This window comes from Podarcis erhardii, assembly GCF_964252035.2.
Source record: "Podarcis erhardii genome assembly, chromosome: 6".
NCBI lineage: Eukaryota > Metazoa > Chordata > Lepidosauria > Squamata > Lacertidae > Podarcis > Podarcis erhardii.
The window spans coordinates 5,302,830-5,324,340 of record NC_138510.1 but is presented as its reverse complement, the minus strand read 5'-3'; the positions used below and the strand labels follow the sequence as shown (position 1 = coordinate 5,324,340).

The 21,511-nt window shown below is 47.6% G+C and overlaps 1 protein-coding gene across 9 annotated transcripts in view; it reads right to left on the bottom strand.

The window, feature by feature from the left end:
* LOC309344915 (tyrosine-protein phosphatase non-receptor type substrate 1-like) overlaps positions 1–19,233 on the bottom strand; it is a 124,529-nt gene extending 105,296 nt beyond the window's left edge. For 3 of the 9 annotated variants that reach the window (XM_081867826.1, XM_081867818.1, XM_081867825.1), the window contains exons 1-2: positions 18,423–18,850; positions 17,837–17,927 (exon numbers count right to left, since the gene is read on the bottom strand). In XM_081867826.1, the coding sequence (XP_081723952.1) occupies positions 17,837–17,921 (85 nt within the window). In that variant the 5' untranslated portion in view covers positions 17,922–17,927; positions 18,423–18,850. The other 6 variants (XM_081867824.1, XM_081867821.1, XM_081867820.1 and 3 more) reach the window with 6 other exon arrangements.
* Between the last annotated feature and the right edge of the window lie 2,278 nt (positions 19,234–21,511).

Genomic DNA, 21,511 nt, shown 5'->3' with positions numbered 1-21,511 from the left:
GCGTCTGGCTAAGTAGAGAAGACCTGCTATCAGCATGCGGTGGGCATCTGGTGATAGGACATCTGGCGTTGATTGACAGGAAAGGAAGCCTACAGGAGAAAACTGTCTTGAGCAGCATAAATTACTGAGCCCCTGCCCAGAATCATCTGTGAAGTATCCCTGGTGTTAACCAGAGTGCTACGTTTAAAGTTAAGTGTCCATCTCTGCCTCTGTTGCAGTCAAAACCCAGTCAAAACATTGTTAGCAATCCTGCGAGGGGCTGCAGCTACGATGAGGAATGAGGCGGGTTGACGTTTGCGGGGTTTGGAGGCAGGTATGGCGACCCTGTGTGCACTTCTGACATCTGGAAGGATGTCAACGCAGCGTGCAGCAGCTGTGAAACAGGAAAAAGTCCATGATAGGGATCATTAGGAAAGGAAGGGAACATAGATCTACGGCATGACCGCGTTTGGAATACAGTGAACAAGTCCTGGTTTCTTCACCTCAAAAAGGACATTGCAGGGTTGGGGAAGTTTCAGAAAAGGACAGCCCAAATGAACAAGGGGGTGCAGTGACTCCCCATGGGAGGAAGGTTTGTGGCATTTTTTTAAAAATTAGTTTTCGTTGCAGCATTTAGGGCTTTTTAAGAGACGCGGGTGGCTGTGGCATTTTAAAAAAAATTAGTTTTCGTTGCAGCAGGTGAGACGCGGGTGGCTCTGTGGTCTAAACCACAGAGCCTAGGGCTTGCCGATCAGAAGGTCTGCGGTTCGAATCCCCACGATGGGGTGAGCTCCCGTTGCTCGGTCCCTGCTCCTGCCAACCTAGCAGTTCAAAAGCATATCAAAGTGCAAGTAGATAAATGGGTACCACTCCGGCGGGAAGGTAAATAACGTTTCTGTGTGCTGCTCTGGTTCACCAGAAGCGGCTTAGTCATGCTGGCTACATGACCCGGAAGCTGTACGCCGGTTCTCTCGGCCAGTAAAGCAAGATGAGCGCCGCAACCCCAGAGTCGGCCACAACTGGACCTAACGGTCAGGGATCCCTTTACCTTTACCTTTACCTTTACCCCATCTTTACTCTCGGGGTGGTGAGAAGGAGAAGGGCAGCTCTATGCACACTATTCAGAGCTCCTTAGATGCAAATGAATTGAGATGTGTGGTGTTGGTTTTGACCCAGCGCCGCAACCCCACTCCTTGCATTCCCCGCTTTATTTCTCCGCACAAATCTCTATATTGCCAACTTTAATAATGCCACGGCAGGGAACAGCTTAAAAACTAACTACAGCATACTGTAACCAGCTGATTGCATTTTCAGCCCTGTTCCACCCTCAAAGCCCAAACCACAGACATTATTCTGCAGCAGCAACAGCAGAAGCAGAAGCGATTTAGCAGAACAACAACACACCCTTTATTTTGTGGCATGGTAATTTAACAGAACAACAGGGAAATTCTTAAAAAAATTGCTCTGCCTTTGTTCTGCCCGATCCACGGTCTCACTTTGTTTTTACAGAACGCTGCCAACTTCGAAAGCAGACACCTCACTCCTGCAGATGCCACCCGCCTCCACCCCTTGGCAGACGTCTCCCCCGCCAACTTGATCTCGGTTCTGCAGAGTCACGAGACAGCTCAGAATAGAATCCCGAGGGCACAGACCTCTGCTCTTGCAGGTGGCTCCAAATTGATTTGGGGGAGCTGAGCTAATGCATCATCATTTAATAGGAACGCACCACATTAAAATGCCACAGCAGGAAAGGGGGGGGGGAGGAAAGCAGATCTGCAAATCACAACTACACAAATAGGTCCTTGGAAAGAGAAGAGCAATTGCTAGGGGCTAAAGTTTGGAGAGGGAAGGACGTGGGAACCGGGGGTTGGGCAGAGGGGAGATCAAAACAGCAACCATTGTCAAGCTGTATCCTCCAGATATCGTTGGCTTACAAGTGATGCTGGCTTGGGCTAATGGTAGTTGCAATTCAACCACATCTGGAAAGCATCAGGCTGACGATGGCTGCCATAAAACATTGGCGAGCTTCTGCCAAAAATCCATTTCTCGTCAGCCTCCACTGCAGCCTGCAAACCTAGCCCAGGAATGAAAGTTTTGGAGTCCATCAGATTGAGTCCATTGTTGTTGTTTAGTTGTTTAGTCATGTCCGACTCTTTGTGACCCCATGGACCAGAGCACGTCAGGCACTCCTATCTTCCACTGCCTCCCACAGTTTGGTCAGACTCATGCTGGTAGCTTCAAGAACACTGTCCAACCATCTTGTCCTCTGTCGTCCCCTTCTCCTTGTGCCCTCCATCTTTCCCAACATCAGGGTCTTTTCCAGGGAGTCTTCTCTTCTCATGAGGGGGCCAAAGTATTGGAGCCTCAGCTTCAGGATCTGTCCTTCCAGTGAGCACTCAGGGCTGATTTCCTTCAGAATGGAGAGGTTTGATCTTCTTGCACTCCGCGGGATTCTCAAGAGTCTCCTCCAGCACCATAATTCAAAAGCATCAATTCTTCGGCAATCAGCCTTCTTTATGGTCCAACTCTCACTTCCATACATTGAGTCCATTAGAACACTGCAAATGACATTGGTGCTTCACCGGAAGGGTCCATCTAGCCTAGCACCTCATTTCTAACAGTGGACAGGTGGATGCTTCTGGGAAACCCACAATCACAGAGAAATCAACCCTCCCCTAACAACTGGTGTTGAGAGGTAAAGTGCCCCTGCCTCTGGATTTTTCACTAGTTAATAGCTATGGAGGAACCGATCATTTGTGAAGTCGATATTGCCTTTCTGACAGACCTGGCAACACAGTCTACAGCTACCTTTAGGGGACACACACAGATATTTCCAAGTGCAGGATCAGGCCCTAAACATGCTCCCCAAACCCATCACTCAGAGCCCAAGAATTTAGCCAAAGCCCTCTCTCCATGGACTAGCGTTTTCATGACTGGGGAAAGAGGCAACAGCTGGAATTTGGGAAAGTAAGTCTTCTTTCCTTCCTTCTCAAACAGACCCTGGGACTGTTAAGCACTAAATCCTGATCACCCCACACTTGTCATGATGTAGAATGCCCAACCACTAAGGCTTGGGGGGAAAGCACATATTATTTTCTTTAAAAAAGAAAAAATCCTTCATCTGTTATGAAATTGATTGCACCAATTTCTGCTACTTATACTATTCTATTTTTCTTCCTTAAAGGTCAATGAAGTGTACAAGTAAAATTGTCATTAAGGGCTCCTGCGGACGAATTGTTTGTTGAGCATCCCTCCTGATTTGCTTGCACAAAGCTTATGCGGAACTTAAAACTATATCTGTTCTTTATTGAACCTTAGTTTGAACCTTTGTTTACAGGGCGGTTATGTGAGAACGAGCCTTCATTCCAATTTGCTTGCGGGGGGGTTTACATGTGTTCCACTTAATCATTCATTCATCCCACATTTTCCAAGGCATTCCCCTGTCCCTGTCAAAGCACGGAAAAGTCTGTTGGCTTTTTTAGTGAGGATTTGTTGCACTAGAGCGACAGAGCTCTTTAATCCACTTTAAGTGTGAAAAGCTAAAGTTCTGGTATTCGCTCGAATCCCTCTCACAAAACACCGGCAGTCTGAAGACACTCTAAATCCCATACATAAAGTTAAACGTAATATAATTTTTGCTCAAATATAATAACAACAAGCCAGCAATTAGCTCCTTCCCCAGGCATGCTGGGTTCACCTTGATACATGCGTGCTTGCCTAAACACCCTCTTTTGCAAGCATGTTTGAGTAAGGCTCCTGCTTAGTGGAAGGGGCTTGATCCCTAACAGAATCACACAATTCCAGGGTAATATGGGACACAGATGATCACGCAGACCAACTCTTGCTCAAGGCAGGAATCTTGCAACCCCTGAAAGATGATTGATTATTACAGTTCAAATCTCCTCCAAGAAGCATACATGCTTCACCCTCTTCGACCTCACAACAACCCTGTGAGGTAGGCTAGGCTGAGAGTCAGTAACTGGCCCAAGGTCACCCTGCAAGCTTCTTGCTTGAGTAAGGATTTGAAACCTGGCAAGACTCCCATAAAAGTGCCTGGCTTAAAACTGTCTATCCAAAACTTCACTCTTGTGGCCTATCCCCACAACACCTACTCACTATGGGCCCCGCTAAAGCAAACAGACTAACTGGTCAACGTCTAAAAGATATTGAGCACCAGAACAACCTGGCCGCTATAAGGAAATTCTGCCCTTGGTATGTTCAGTTTCCACCTCTCCATTTTGATTCTCTGGCCCCATATCTGCACAAACATTATCCCAAAATACAGACGTGCTTTTACACTTGCAAGACTGGATGTTTTGCCATCTGCAGTACTTGAGGGTCGATTCCAAAAGATTCCTCCTGAGAAACGTCTTTGCCCCTGTGGAGATGGCAGCACCGAAACAGCGGCACACGTCCCTCCTATCTTGTACTCTCTACAAAGACCTGAGGAAAGAGATCCTCACCCCACTCGTACTAACCATCCCAGGGCACTCAACCACTGCCGCAATGTGCTTCCTTCTATCAGATCAAACTGAGCATGAAACAGCAAAGGTTGATAGTTTCATAGCAGGGGCAATCAGAATAAGGGCCACTAACTGACTGCTGATTCAGGACTTTAAATTGTGCTTTTATATCAAATTTCCTTTTCTGCGTATACTGTAATGTTTTACTGTTGCTATGGCCATTGGCTAATGCGAATAAAGTTTTATTTATTATTATTTGAAACCTGGTCTCTCCCAAGTCCACTGCTCTAACCACTACAGTCCACTGGCTCTCAGAGATGGTCAATTTCTGCTTAACCCTCCAGTAATGGAGAGCTAACCACCTTTCTGGAACAATCCACTTCGCTGCTGAAACTTCCTGCTAGGAAGTTTCTCCTTAGCATTTAACCAAAATGTGTTTCTTTGCAGCTTTCCTGCCTGCTGGTTCTTGTATAGAAAGAGAAACCAGTCCACTCCATCTTCAACCTGTCCAATATTTGAAGACCACTGTCCTCTGCAGACTAAACAAACCCAGCTCTTTAAACTGTTCCTTATAGGATTTCGTTTCTGGACTACTCCTCATCCTGGTTGTCTGAACGCATCCCACAGTTTAGGATTGCATCCGTAATGTTCGACTTTGTCATTCCCATCATTTTCTACCACAGGAGAACCAAGATGCTGTCATGAGTATCCACCAGACACCAGCAGTTCAATTAGGCGCACCGTTTAAGAGCAGGCCTATTCCCAAGACCAGGAGGTGCCCGCCTGATTACTCTTACTTAATAGCTGAATTTCCAAGTGTTATTGACCGCTTTCCATTTTGCCTGCTGCAAGAAGCATGTGCTTTGTTTTTGCCAACACTTGCAGCAAAAAAGAAAAGAAAAAAGGAGAGGCGTGCATTAGTCATGCAGTCACTCGTCTCCAGAAAGTGTCACGGTCTGAATTTCACCACTGCATGCTAAAAACATAAGCCAATCAAGCCAATTGCCCATCTAGCCCAGAATCTTGTCTTCACAGTGGCCAACAAGGAAGATAGTACCTAGCCAACATAGTTAGTAGCCACTGATAGCTGGATCCCCCATGAACCTCTCCAATCCTCTTTTAAAGCCATCTAAGTTTCCAATGAGTGGCTCCTGTCCAGGTTTGTAAATTGTCTTATTTTAAATGTTGTGAGGACCCTCTGCCCTTTAAAAATGTGGGTTTTTGGGGTGGGTGGTGGGTTATTAGGATGTTTTTATTTTGAGTATGTATTTTGTGGTTTTATATTTTGATTTTATTCTGTGAACTGCCCTGAGACCTCCGGGTATAAGGTAAAGGTAAAGGGACCCCTGACCATTAGGGTATAGTTGTGGCCGACTCTGGGGTTGCGGCGCTCATCTCGCTTTATTGGCCGAGGGAGCTTCCGGGTCATGTGGCCAGCATGACTAAACCGCTTCTGGCGAACCAGAGCAGTGCATGGAAACGCCACTTACCATCCCGCCAGAGTGGTACCTATTTATCTACTTGCACTTTGACGTGCTTTTGAACTGCTAGGTTGGCAGGAGCAGGGACCGAGCAACAGGAGCTCACCCCGTCATGGGGATTCGAACCGCCGACCTTCTGATTGGCAAGTCCTAGGCTCTGTGGTTCAGAAGAAGAAGAAGAAGAAGAAGAAGTTGGTGGCCATCAAGAAGGGAGTTCCATAGTTTAACTATGGCTGTGTGTAGAAGTTCTTTTGTCTTCCTTCCTTTCCTGAATCTTCCAACCTTCAGCTTCATTGGAAGTCCATAGGTTCTGGTGTAGTGAGAGAGAGGAGACCTCTCCACTTGCTCCACACCACGAATAATTATATGCAGCTCTCTCACGTCTGCTGTTAATAGTCTTTTCTCTAAATTAAAAGAGTCCCAAATGCTGCAACCTTTGTTCATAGGGAAGTTGCGACATCTCCCCTTTCCCAGACTTTTCAGTTCTACAATACCCACTATGACTCCAAGGTCTCATTCTTGGTCAGTTGCCACCAGCTCAGACCCCACCAGCATACCTTTTAAACGCTTTTGTTCTGACATGCACCTCTTTACACTGGTTTACTTGGAGCTGCTAAACCACTGAGCCTCTCGGGCTTGCCGATTGGGAGCTCGGCGGTTCAAATCCATGTGTCAGGGTGAGCTCCCATTGCTCTGTCCCAGCTTCTGCCAACCTAGCAGTTTGAAAGCACGCCAGTGCAAGTAGATAAATAGGTACCACTCTGGCACTCGTCACGGTGTCCCATTGCACCAGAAGTGGTCCCAGGGCGCTCAACCACCGCCACAATGTCCTTTCTTCTATCAGATCAAAATGAGCAGATAACAGCAAAGGTTGCTAGGTTCATAGCAGGGGCAATCAGAATAAGGGCCACTAACTGACTGCTGATTCAGGACTTTAAATTGTGCTCTTATATCAAATTTCCCTTTCTGCGTATACTGTAATGTTTTATTGTTGCTATGGCCATTGGCTAATGAGAATAAAGTTTTATTTATCTATCTTGGTCATGCTGGCCACATGACCCGGAAAGCTGTCTGCAGACAAACACCGGCTCCCTCTGTCTGAAAATTTGAGATGAGTTCCACACCCCATAGTCGCCTTTGACTGGACTTAACCATCCAGAGGTCGTTTAAGTTTACTTTACATTTTACTTGGAGCTACCTTTGCCATTTTACTGTCCTTTCACTCAGTTTTGAGATACTGTACCCTTTTTGGAGCTCTCCATAATCCTTTTCCCTTCCTTTTAACAACCTCAAATGTGTTAAATGCGAAGTGCCCAAAAGTAAAGCAGAACGGTTTTTACACAGAAATGGCAGTTGTGCAATCAAAGCATGACTGGCAGATTATCAGCATTTTGAGGACAGGAGGAAACAGGAAACAAGAAGCCAGAGTAAGACGTGAGCTTATCAGGCCGTGATGCATTTTAAAGACCTAATTCTGAAGATATGTTATGAAGATTCTCACAAAACAGGTGATGAGGCAGGATAAACCTATAACTGGACGGCACTTGTTCATATTTATTTTGAGTCCCTTTTCATATACCACCCTTGAACAAAGCTTCAAAGGTGGTTTACAAAAGCAAGATAAATACATGAATATCCCTTCAGACAGAGAACCACACGCTGAAGACTAGACTAGCCTTCTCCTCCCCAACATGGTAGTTTTCTATGTGCAAATAAGGGAACTTCCAGCCTGCCACTGTTTGGGGGCGAGATTCAATCACACGCTGCAATAGTCAGATTGGGCAATTATAGTGCTGTGCAGGATCCTAAACAACAAACCCAATTTCTCCCAAAGGCTAGACTTCTTGCAGTGAGGAAGGTGAGGGTCAGGTAAGGTGAGATAAGACTTGCTTTGATGCAACATCCCAGGTATAGGCAAACTCTGGCCCTCCAGGTGTTTGGGACTACAATTCCCATCATCCCTAGCTAGCAGGACCAGTGGTCAGGGATGATGGGAACTGTAGTGGGATGCTAAGAGGCAAATGGGTTTCAGAGGAACACTGGAGGTCTAAACGACTACCATGCTTTGAAAATCTGGTATCAAGTCCATCAATTTTGTTTAATTCGTTAAACTAAATAGTTTTAATTGGATTTGGGATAAATGTGCAGTTGATCGTTACTGTTTTGAATTTTATTGTGCTATTATCTTCCTTAGTGGGTCATGCGATGCGCTATTCTGAACGATGTTTTTTTATAGAAGGCGCTGGGGATGAACGTATGGAACCAAGGGGGCGGCAGTGCCCCAAACAAGCTTGGCAACCACCCATCTAACTTCCCCGCAAACAGATTCATGAAAATAGTGCAATCTAATTTCTCTGCAAACCGACCAGGGAAAATGCTACATAACCTGGTCATCTGGAAACACCTGATTCAGGAACATTCTGCTTTTCTAACCCCTCCTCCTTCCCAGTCTGAAATGGTACTATTCTGACACAGGTCCACCAGGTCACTTACGCTAACCTGCTCTGCACCTCAGAGAAGGCGCCCTCCCCCCAAATCAACAACATGAAATGATGGGAAGCGACTTGCTTTTCGCACAGACACGTTTTTAAACCCAGGCAAGCCTTCTATTGATTGCATTTATATCTCACCTTTTCCTCCAAGGAGCTCAAAGTGGTGTAAATGGTTGCTTGGGAGAAAGGCAATAGATAAACACGTTAAAGAATTAAATGCTTCTCCCCCTGCCCTCAGTTATTCCTCACAACAACATTGCGAGGTAGGCTAAGGGGAAGCAGCTGGCCCAAGGCCGCTCAGTGAGCTTCATGGGCCAAGTAGAGAAGTCAGCCCTCATTTATTTCATTTCCTAGTCCTAACCAATTCGTCACTCTGGGAAGGGTCCAAAATGAAGCATCATTGGCAGGGTGTTGGCACTATTTATGGCTAGAAGGGAAAGGGTGCTTAACCCTTTCTCTGCTTGCTGTTTTCAGGGCCAGCTCAGAATCCTTCAGCTGCTGCCACTGCCGTGGGTTTAGCCACCCTTTTAGTTCCATGCAATGAGTTCTTGGGATGGCTAGGCCTCGCCTCCTAGAGCTGCAAGGGGTGCGGCTTCTAGAGCAGGCTTCCTCAACCTTGCCCCTCCAGATGTTTTGAGACTACAACTCCCATGATCCCTAGCTAACAGGTCCAGTGGTCAGGGATGATGTGAACTGTAGTCCCCAAACATCTGGAGGGCCGAGTTTGCCTATGCCTACTCCAAATGTTTTTGGGACTACAATTCCCATCATCCCTGACCACCAGTCCTGCTAGCTAGAGATCATGGGAGTTGTAGTCCCAAAACATCTGGAGGGCCAAGGTTAAGGAAGCCTGTTCTAGAGCCTGATAAGCCTGTTGGCATCCATCTGTCTCAACAGACAATGGAGTGCGCCTCCAAGGGTGAAGTCAAGCCCCTGGGTTAGCAGCGCCAAAGTCACCTCCCCAGAGCGCAAGCCTAGGCGGTGTGTCTGGAGGTCCTGGGCTGCACAGGTGACAACCTGCTCACCTTTTCAGCCTGGCTGATGTAGTCCAAGGGAAAGCAGGACAATCGGTTTGACACCAGCTTGGCTGCAGCAGTTGCCATAATAATAATAATAATAATAATAATAATAATAATAATAATAATAATTTATTTATACCCCGCCCATCTGGCTGAGTCTCCCCAGCCACTCTGGGCGGCTCCCAATCGAGTGTTAAAAACAATACAGCATTAAATATTAAAAACTTCCCTAAACAGGGCTGCCTTCAGATGTCTTTTAAAGATAGGATAGCTGCTTATTTCCTTCACATTTGAAGGGAGGGCATTCCACAGGGCAGGCGCCACTACCGAGAAGGCCCTCTGCCCGATTCCCTGTAACCTCACTTCTCACAGCGAGGGAACCACCAGAAGGCCCTTGGAGCTGGACCTCAGTGTCTGGGCTGGACGATGGTGGTGGAGATGCTCCTTCAGGTATACTGGACCGAAGCCGTTTAGGGCTTTAAAGGTCAGAACCAACACTTTGAATTGCGCCCGGAAACGTTCTGGGAGCCAATGCAGATCTCTCAGGACCGGTGTTATGTGGTCGCGGTGGTCACTCCAGTCACCAGTCTAGCTGCCGCATTCTGGATTAATTGCGGTTTCCGGGTCATCTTCAAAGGTAGCCCCACATAGAGCGCATTGCAGTAGTCCAAGCGGGAGATAACCAGAGCATGCACCACTCTGGCGAGACAGTCTGCGGGCAGGTAGGGTCTCTGCCTGCGTACCAGATGGAGCTGGTAGACAGCTGCCCTGGACACAGAATTAACCTGCGCCTCCATGGACAGCTGTGAGTCCAGAATTACTCCCAGGCTGCGTACCTGGTCCTTCAGGGGCACAGTCACCCTATTCAGGAACAAGGAGTCCCCCACACCCGCCCGCCTCCTGCCCCCAGAAGGAGGCATACAAGGCTCCAGCCAACTGCCTTGGGGACTCTGCTCTGGGTTTGTGTAGAATTTACTCCTTAGCTCTGTAATTAGGGTCATCATTATACTTATTTATGCCCTGACTGTTCCCCAGGCTGCCCAGAACCTCCATACACACTGCCCAGGCTTGTGGCCCAGAGAAGTCACTTTTGTGCTGCCAACGCAGGGGGCTGACTTCACCCCTGGAGGCGCACGAGACAGATGGTTGCCAGCAATGACAAGAATTGTACAGTGAGGGGGAAACGAACCATGAGCTGATTCCACATGCTCGTCCTTTGCCACAGCATCAGTTGGCGACTGGATGCCTGGCAAAGGGTGAGGGGGTGGGCGAGATCCAGCCTTGCCCCACCCACAGAGCTTCCCTTTACAACCGAGCCACTTCTCGCACACTCGGCTGGGAGTCGCTTACACGCGCGTGTGAGTGAATCAGAGGGGATGATGGAGCAAATCATACGAGGAACGCCTGTGGATGCGCTTAGCCGACGGAGAGACTAGATTAAAGAAATTATGTTGACAGTTTGTGGCGACATGGAAGGGATAGGGAGGGGTGGCTGTCACAGAGGAGGCAGAAGGAAAGAGAGAAAAGCAAGAGCGACTCTCTGCAGGCTCCGCGCAGGCCGGAGAGCAAATCAGCCCTTCATCAACTGGGTGCCAGGCAGATGCTTTGAGCTGCAACACCTTTGAGTCCCAGGTTGTGGGCACAAAAGATCTGCAGGGCATTTAGGCGGCAAAGGCTGGCACAGGGTGATGGAGGGAGCTGTTGAACTCGAGTCCTGCTTACGGCCTTGCCACAGGCATCTGCTCAGCCGCTGGGCATAAGAACATAACGAGAGCCCGCTGCATCAGACAAATGACCCATCGGGTCCAGGGGCGTATGGTGAAATTTTTCAAAGGGGAAACAGGGTCAGAGGCGCCAGCTTGCAAAGGCAATTTGGGGGGCGGGGTTGACGTCACGGTGTCCTGACGTCATGTGTGTGAGCATCTCGTCTTCCTCCGTAAGCTGGGCTGAAGCTTCCCAGAGCATCGCACTTCACTCCCTAAGCCAGACAGGAGCTTCCTGGGGTTTGGAGACACCAAGGGAACATTTAGGGGACTAGCCTAGTCCCTCTAACCAGGGGTCAGTAACCTTTGTCAGCCGTGAGCTGGTCCCCCATCCCTCAGACCATGTGGTGGGCCGGACTATATTTTGAAAAAAAAAAAATGAACGAATTCATTTGCCCCACAAATAACCCAGAGATGCATTTTAAATAAAAGGACACATTCACTTCCGGGTTAGAGCCTCCGGCAATGGTGGAATTCCTCTGATCGGGAGGAACTTGTTCCATGGAATTCAGGGTCTGGCCGCCACGGCGAAGGCAGAGACCCACTAAAAATCGCAGGCAGGAGAAGCCTGTGAACGTGGGATTCGGCTGGCACCTTTTGCGCCTCCCCTACTCGCGGGGAGACCCAGTTTTGCGGATCCGGAGCGATGTGGGGTGAGCAGCACGGTGCTTCGAATTGACTGCTTCTTTCACGGAGTGAAGCCACATTGCTGTTGCCGGAGAGCGCTGACTTTTTCCTGTGGACAATTTGATTCTAAACAACTACCCGTGAGTAGAACAGAAAATTGGATTTTTAAACGTCTTAATTTGGCACCGAAACGGGGAGGTTTCAAACAGGAAGTCCGCCTTCCCCTTTTGTAAATAGATTGAAGCAAAGAATTTGCAAGCTAAAGTCTTGGAAAGTCCTATGTAAAGGATTAAACTTCCATCGGCTAAAATCATTAAACCCCCCTTGGAGGCAGGAGAAGAGGGGGGAAATTTTGGATCGCGTAAGCCTGCAGGAGAGAGTGAAGAAAGTTGGATCACCACCGCTCTGAACCTGGAAATGGACTGCTAGTAAGACTGACGTTTTTGGGAAAGTTCATTGACTGTGACAGTTAGTTAAATAAGAGAAATACATTGCTTTCATTGTCTCATTCTGTGTTTAAAAAGGAGTAAAAGTAGCTGAAAATTGAAACTAATTTTACTGCTTGAACTGTGCTTAAAAGGATTGATACAAACAGAAATTGTTTCCCTCTAGAGGGAGCCTTTGAAATTGTTACAGCTGGTGGAATCTCCAGCTGCAAGAGAAAACCGTGAGATTGACCTTGGATTGCTTGAGAATGTCGACAGAAGAAGCATTAGTGATTGCACTATGCAAGATAAGTGAGTCATTGGAACAGCTCCACAAGAAGACGGATGTGATGAATATTAAAACTGATATTTTGGGACAAAAAGTGACTAATTTGGGACAAAAAGTGAACCTCTACACAGAAACTATTCAGGAACCGATACAGGAATCTACTCTGACATGCCAAATGGTGGAGAAAGCGAGGGAGAAAGTTGTGGTTGTTGAACCTAAAGTAATACAAGTGGAGAGGGAGAGAGCCCCAGCCTTACAGAGGCAATTTGATGATTACAAGTTGTTGCCCTCTATGATTGAATTCAGAGAAAGTCAGATTGGAACCCTGCTTGGACTGGAGAAGGAAAGTTGGATAGATCACCTCATGCAGGGATTTACTGACCTTTGGGATCTGGACCTGGGTCAGGAGGAAATTGGAGTTGTGGGGACCTGCAGATTTGGAGGGACTTTGAAACACTATATGGACTATATGGAATTGACGGAAATGACTGGCAGAATCCGAGACCAGGGAGAAGCGACAGTGGAAGAAGATTAGAAAAAGTTTAAAGTTTATTTATAGAAATAGGGTAAAATTAATGAGTGTTAGAAAAATGTTGGAATGAAATTATATGGCCTTAGTAGAAGTGTTATAAGGAGTTAAGCATAAATAAGTATTATAGTATTAATGGAAATAAGGTTAAAATAAGTTAAGATATTTATATGACAGAAAATAGTGAAAGATGGAAAGGATTTGCTGAAACAATTAATAGAAGTGGAATACAAAAAGGGAGGTGAGAGGAAGATGATGAAACAAGGGAATGAAAGATAAGGCATTGAAATGGTATGATGTATGTTTTTAAATTGTTTTTGTTCTGTTTTGTTTAGTTTAATGCGTTAATGTTGTGTGGTGTATTGTTTATATATTGTATTGTATTGTTTTTTCTTTCTTTTGTTTTTCTTCTTCTTTTTTCTCCTTTTCTTTTTCTTCTTGTTTGTAAGGTTTAAAAGTAATAAATATTATGTAAATAAATAAATAAATAAAAGGACACATTCTACTCATGTAAAAACACGCTGAATCCTGGACCGTCCACAGGCCGGATTTAGAAGGCGATTGGGCCGCATCCAGGCCCCGGGCCTTAGGTTGCCTACCCCTGCCCTAGTCCAATGATTCTGGTCCCACAGTGGCCAACCAGATGCCTGTTATAGGAAACCCACAGGCAGGATCCGGGCACAAGAGCGACTCTCCCCTCCTGTCGTTTCCAGCAAATGGTATTCAGAAGCATCGCTGCTCCAACTGTTGGAGGCAGAGCAGAGCGTCTCCTCCATGAATTGGCTCAATCCTCTTTAAAAGCCACCTAGGTTGGTGGCCAGCATTGCCTCCTGTGGCAGGGAGTTCCAGAGATTAACCACACACTGCCTGAAGAAGGACTTCCTTTGATCCACCAACACTCAGCTTCATGGGATGTCCACATTGCACCAGATGGCCTTTGGCCTGATCCTGCAGCCAAGCGCTTCTTATGAATCACCTCAACTATGAATTGCCCAAGGGGAGTGGGGAGGGTTAAGCAAACCCCTCTTTCATGGCCTCCTCCCCACATTATGCCGCCTTTGTCAGGTTGCTGCTGACAATGAGAAGGTATAGGAAAAAGGTGTAAAACAGCAGCTTTGCTGGATGATATGAAAAGTCCAAAACCTTTATTAGGCCACTGCTTTCCATCAGCACAACCAAAAACATTCACAGCAAACTCAGCCCTCCAGATGTTTTGGGACTACAACTCCCATCATCCCTAGCTAATAGGACCGGTAGTCAGGGATGATGGGAATTGTAGTCCTAAAGCATCTGGAGCAGGCATAAGCAAACTCGGCCCTCCAGATGTTTTGGGACTACAACTCCCATCATCCCTAGCTAATAGGACCGGTAGTCAGGGATGATGGGAATTGTAGTCCTAAAGCATCTGGAGCAGGCATAAGCAAACTCGGCCCTCCAGATGTTTGGGGACTACAGTTCACATCATCCCTGACCACTGGTCCTGTTAGCTAGGGATCATGGGAGTTGTAGTCCCAAAACATCTGGAGGGCAGAGTTTGCCTATGCCTGATCTGGAGGCCCGAGTTTGGGGAAGCCTGGTCTAATAAAAGGCATAAGGATTTTGGAACAACAAGCAGTTTGGGGAGTTGCAGAGCATTGTTCTCACACATTACAATGCAGGATACTTGGGAAGTGTGGACATCATTTATGACACACACTCACATGTTTAAGCGGCTGGGCAGATTAGTGCAGCTGGGAACCCCCACCTCTGTCTGAATTCTCACGTACATAGGTGTGCAAAGGCTGTGTGCATTCACCGTACATGCCAACTCTTTTCTGCTTTACAGGTTACCATTGTTTGCTTGGATGTGCCGTGGAAGTCACAAAAGAGAGCCTAGCACTTAGCACCCGTTTGGGAACGCTGCCTCAATAAGCTCGCCAGAAAACATGCACAGTCGGGCTACAGTCATACGCTGCTTGCGAGGGTCCTGTGGAAAACACTGGCTGAAGCACACACATTTCCTACAGGAACACTCATTCGCAGCGCTGTCTTTGCACTTGAACATCTGCAAGCAGACGGTCTCATATTTGGTTTCGGCCATCTCCCGGTAGGGCCAGGAATGGCTCCTGCCTGAAACCCTGGAGAGTGTAGACCTGGGAGAAGAGTTGGTGGAAGAAGATTGGAAGAAATTTAAAGATTATTTGCAGAAACACTGTAAAATTAATGAATGTTAAAATGATGTTGGACTGAAAATAAGTGGTACTAGCAACAAAAGTTAAAAAGAGTATGCAAAAATGAATTAAAAATTTGGTGAAATTATAGGGTTACAATATGTTAAGATTCAGAGTTAAGATAAATGAAAGAGGGTAGGGATTTGCTGATTTGAATATTTTAATGGGAATACAAAAAGGGGAGGTGTGAGGAAGTCAAAGAAACAAGTTAATGAGCTCAAAGTTATAAAAAATGGATTTGTTTTAACTTTCTATTTTCCATTTTTCTATTTTTCTTGTTTTTTGTATCTTGTATTTTTGTTTGAGAGTTTTCTTTTGTTTCTTGTTTTATTATGCATTTTTGTATTTTTGATTTTGTAAAATTTCAATAAATATTATTTTATAAAAAAAAGAAACCCTGGAGAGTGTAGATCGTACTGAGTGAGCTACACGAATCATCTTTCTGCATAAGCTGCTTTCTCTGTTTGCATAGGGCCTTGGTTCGGCAGTATAGCATCTGCTTTGCATGCAGAGGACAACAGTCTTGATCCCTGGCATCTGCAGTTAGGGCTGGGAATGTCTCTTGTCTGAAACCCCGGAAAGAGGCTGCCAGTCAGAGGATATTGAGCTTCATAGAATCACAGAACTGTCGAGTTGGAAGGGGTTCCCAGGGTCATCTAGTCCAACCCCCTACAATGCAGGAATCCTTTTGTGCCAGGGCTTGAACCCACGACCCTGGCATTAAGGGTCTTCTGCTCTACCAGCCTTGCCATACTATGGGCCTATGATCTTCATATAAGGCAAGTCTCTATGTATTCTCTCCCTCCCTACAGTTTAACCAAAAACGTAACTTTTAAGCTGCATTTAAGCCACAGAATGAAGCTGCCTACGATGGCAATTAGCGAAGGTTGGATAGGCACCTATCAGGAAGCCAGGGAGGCAGCAGAACCTCCTTTTTGAAAACTTTCCAAGAAAAAGGTTGGGCAAGGACATGCTGGGGATGTATAGGATATCCTCTTGCCTTCGGGCAATTGTTGCAGTACACAGCCAGCTGGATCGTAGCCAGCTCTCCAATTAACCTGCCATTACAAGTGCCACATCAAAGCCAGACCAGTATTCCCATTGTAAGGATGAGAGGCTGAGGCTTAGAGAGAGGTTTTGATAGCATGCACAAATGCATTTTGATTCTCCTGGAAGAGCTGGAGGTCATCTTCAAGGTGCAGGGCTGTATTTTGTAACTATCCCTTTCTAAGAATCAAAATCTAAAAAGGGGAGTGCTGTTGGCATTATACAGTGTTGCCCCCAAAATATTGGCAGGTCAGGATCTAAGGCAGCTCGGCTGAGAATACATAATTCCAGGGTGGTGGTGGCAGTGGGGTGTTCACGACACACCCTATTCAACCTACCAGCGTCCATCTGTAAAATGGGAAGAGCAACTGACTTCAAGGAACAGTTCCTAGAGCAAAAGAGAGCTGTTCAAGCTGAGAAGCGGTGCCTTGCAATGTACAGTTTCCATCCCTTCAGGTAAAACAGCCAGCAAGTCAATAATATAAATGGGATAAAGATACATGAACACGCAGAGCTCCCGCTGTCTCCATCACTCAACGCCTGCTGGAGCAGACAAGTTGCCCACAGCCTCCAGAAAGATGCCCCCGAGCCCAGACTTTGGTGACCCTCTGGTGAAAAAGAGGTTTAGCGAAGACTAAACCACTGGAACATCTTCTGCCTTTGGCAATAGGTCAAGCCACATTCCAGAGAGGGCTTGCCAATGAACCCAAGTTTGCAGCAAACATAAGAGATGATCTCTCGAAGTATGAAAGACTTGAGCAGTTCAAGGATTTATGAAGGTAGAACTGTTTGCACACACACACACACACACACACACTTGTTGCTAAACACAGTCCATATAAACCACACTGGGACAATGCTGCCCCACCTTATAGGACTGTTGTAAGGAGACGGCAGGTGCTTTCGAGTCTTTAAAAAGCGACACAAGTGCTAAATCACATCACCAGCAGCACAACCTCCTCACTCCGCAAGCAGACAGGCAGTGAAGTCACAAGATGCCCATCTAATCTCCGAAGCTCTCCTCTCCTCTCCTCAGGCACCTCATTGTGCATGCCAGCCAAATGCTAGGCGGACTCAGCGCCTTCTGCAACAGTACCACCACCTTCACGAACCAAGCTCAACATTATATCATTCGGAAGCCTTTGCATATCTCCGGCTTTTTAGGGAACATTTCCTGAGCGTGCCCTGGCACAACCGTAGATAGAAACCCTACGTAGGTGGTGTTTGGAGGGGTGGGGAGGGAGATCTTGCAAGGAAGGAGAGGGATCAAGGTCTTTTTCCTAACCAACTCATCAGCCCTGCAAATGCTCCCTTAAACCAAATAAGAACAAAAACACAAATCCGTCCTTTTGCTCTGTTGAGGAGCTGCGACAACCGAAGACCATGCCAAGACCAGACAACTGGTTTTTGCAAGGAGAAGGAGGGGGGGGGGCGAACAGATCAAAGTCAGAACCCAGACATGTCCTTTAGCAGAAGATGCTCTGGATGGAAAAGGAAACAAGCTCTTCTTACCTGACCAGCTACAGAACAGCAGCAGGGGAGGCAGGAGACAGGTCAGCAAACCTCTGGAAGAAAGCCCGGGAGCGTCCATGGTCATTTGCTACTGGAGGGAAGAAGGGAAAAAAAGAAAAAGAGTTTCATGAAGAGGAAATCAGAGGGCGCTTCTAGCTGCTTTCTCTCTGTGTCGCTCTCTCTCTTTGAGAGAAGGGCAGACGAAGCCAAGGAAGATGAAGAAAACAAACCCCCGCATCACTCCATCCCCAAAATGAGGAAACCAACCTTACTTCCTCGTCTACAGACATCGGCAGGGTGGGGGTGGGGGAGAGCCCAAACCCAACCTATTTTCCAGAGCCGATGAAATCAGGAGTTCTATGCCCCCCCTCCCTCCATCTCCTTCCTCCTGAACCATTCCCAGCTAAAAACGGTTAAAGGGAGATTAATATTTTACAGAGAGGACATCAGGGCAGCGGCGGGGAAAGCGGCAGGGAGACGGGAGGAAGGCGCATCGGGGGGAAAGAAACTGTGCAACAACATCCTTTCCCGGGTGCCTGGCAAAGCACGTACGCAAACACAGCCACGCAGCCGGGCACAGACTCACCTGGCCAGCATCCGCTGCAGCGCGCAGCGCCCCAGACACGCAGACACACGCGCGCACCTCGAGAATTGGCTCCTCGCTCGCCCCGGGACCGGCGGAAAAAAAAAATCGCCCCTTTTTGCTCAGGCAGGCAGTCACATGCCAAGGCTGCTGGGGTGCCCCCCTCCCTTCCCTGTTCCTCCTCCTCCTCTTCCAGGCCTTTCCACCAGTCGCACTAGGAAACCTTAAGAGTCACAAGAAAGCAGAAGAAGGGGAGATGTGTTTTTTTCCCTTTTTTTGCGGAGGAAAAACATTTCCTCGGAACGGGGCTGGGGTTTGCACGCCTCCCCAAGCTGCAATGCCAGGAGGAGACGGGGCGGCAGAATCTTCAGGAAAAGGGGAAAAGAGAGACACCCCCCCCCCCGCGGACACAAGGGAGGTGGGCTCTTCTGTGTCACCTTTGCAGCCCTTGGACCCTGCCTAGCTGCGCTTGTCAGTCTGCTTGTGTCTCTCTGCAGCGCCTTCTTGCTCTCTGCTGCTGGTGGTTCAGAGATATCCCACCCTCCTCCCGTTGCCTAGCATTGATGGGGCTCTGTTTTTTTCAACAATGTACCAGTTCAGGAGAAAAGAAAGAGTCGTCTCCCCCCTTCTCTCTCTCTCTCTCTCTCTAGTAGGCAAGCCAGCTTTTTGGGAACGGCTCCACGCAGTCCTAGTTCTCTCTCTCTCCCCCCCCCCCCGCCCCAGCTAGCTTTTCACAAAGCAAGCTGGACAGAGGCGATCGGAAGAAAAGGCTGAAGGGGGTGGGGGTGGGTAGAAAGAGCACAAGGGAGGCTGTACCCCTACGACTGCCTGCCTGCCTCGCTCCAAGCCAACTTGCTTTTTTTGTGTTTTGTAAGGTCACCCCTGCCTGCCTGGAATCAGCCACACATTGTTTTTCTTAAGGTGGGCTGGGAGAATTCAGAGGCTTCCTCCCCTCCCCTCCCTTTTGCTTGCCCTTCCCTTTGCAAAGGGAGGCAAGCTTTGTCTCCTGAAAAACACTCCTGGGTTCTTCTCCCCAGGCTTTCAAAAGAAGGCTGAAAATGAGACCGGGAGGGAGGGGTCAGTGGGAGAATTGGAGACTCCCTGTTGCACAAAGTCTGGGTTCTGCAAAGTGCTTCTGTCTGAGAACTCTCTCTCCTCTCCCCCCCCCCCAACCTACACCCCCCCCCCGCCCTGCTCCTCTTGCATTCCCAGCTACCACTCCAACTCTTCCCCAAGGAAAATACAAAAGAGAGAGAGAAAGCTGATAAAAGCTTCAGTGAAATGAATGGAAAGCCTGCCTGGGGAATTAGGATGGGACTCTCAGACAAGGCATGCAGGAAGGAGGTGAGCTGATGATGGTGGCAGGAAATAAACAGGAAGCACAGAAATCAGGAAGGATTTCATTCCAGGGAGGAGGAGGAGAGAGGGGCTAATAGATATTTATTCCTGAACAAGACGAGAGGGAGTTACCTTTGAAGATAGGGTCCTGAACCAAACCTCTCTAGCTTAGTAGGGTCTACTACTGCGCTGAGGGAGGGGCCTCCCAAGGATTTAGGCAGGGAAAACTCTCCACCAGCCCTCCTATCTAGGCTCCTTTCTGCTGGAAAGTGCTGGGGAATGGATCTGTGCTTCTGTTCGCAAAATGCATATCACCTCTTTTTAGGTAAGGTAAGGCAGCCTGCAGGGACACGGGTGGTGCTGTGGGTTAAACCACAGAGCCTACGACTTGTTGGCGGTTCAAATCCCCGTGACGGGGTGAGCTCCTGTTGCTCAGTCCCTGCTCCTGCCAACCTAGCAGTTCGAAAGCACATCAAAGTGCAAGTAGATAAATAGGTACCGCTCTGGCAGGAAGGTAAATGGCGTTTCCGTGCGCTGCTCTGGTTCGCCAGAAGCGGCTTAGTTATGCTGGCCACATGACCCGGAAGCTGTACGCCGGCTCCCTCAGCCAATAAAGCAAGATGAGTGCCGCAACCCCAGAGTCGGTCACAACTGGACCTAATGGTCAGGGGCACCTTACCTTACCTTAAGGCAAACTGGTATGACTGTACAGCGTGCATAGCTGTCAACTTTTCCCTTTTTCAAAAAGGGAAGCTCCCTTATTCTGAATAGGATTCCTCGCAAGAAAAGGGAAAAGTTGACAGCTATGAGCCTGTGTCTGGCATAGGGTGGTATTCAACTGCACAGAGGAGACCTATGGAAATGAATGGACCCCATTTAGCCATGCTCATTCATTTCAGTAAAATGTAGCTGAACAACACACCCATAGTCTTCATAGGACAGTACCTCTCTCCCCGCAAGTACCGAGCTAAACTTTTAGGAACCTGCTTTAGATGCTAAGCTTCAGACTTGGAAACGGGGGTTGGGGTGGAGAGTGCACCTGAGCATGTACAGAATATAGGAAAGAAGCAACTGCAGCCAAACCCTCATGCGTCTTGGAGAAGAATGAGGGGGGTGGAGACCAAACTGTCCAGGCTAACCTGACCAACATCTTTAATCTCTCTCCCCCTCCCCCCATTTCAATAGAGAATCAGGAATCACAGGTCCAAGAATAAATTCAAAAGCCAAAGTAGCGTGTTTCTTTAAGTAAATAAATGCAACTTTTGGAATTTGGTTCCCGGTGAATAAATCATCAGGGCTTGCTGATCAGAAGGTTGGCGGTTTGAATAACCGCAACGGGGTGAGGTCCCTGCTCCTGCCAACCCAGCAGTTTGAAAGCAAGTCAAAGATAAATAGGTACCACTCCGGTGGGAAGGTAAACGGTGTTTCCATGCGCTGCTCTGGTTTGCCAGAAGCGGCTTAGTCATGCTGGCCACATGACTTGGAAGCTGTACGCCGGCTCCCTCGGCCAGTAAAGCAAGATGAGTGCTGCAACTCCAGAGTCATCTGTGACTGGACCTAATGGTCAGGGGTCCCTTTAAGTTTACCTTTAAGGTCTCAGGCTGTGGGCTCTCCTAACCTTTTCCTCCGACACCTATTTTTATTGCAAGAGTAATATAAAAGGAGCCCTAGTGGATCAGACCAAAACCTCTAAGTTCTGTACCCCACAGTTCCCAGTCACTTGTCTCTGAGAAGCTGCCTCCCCCCAAATTCAC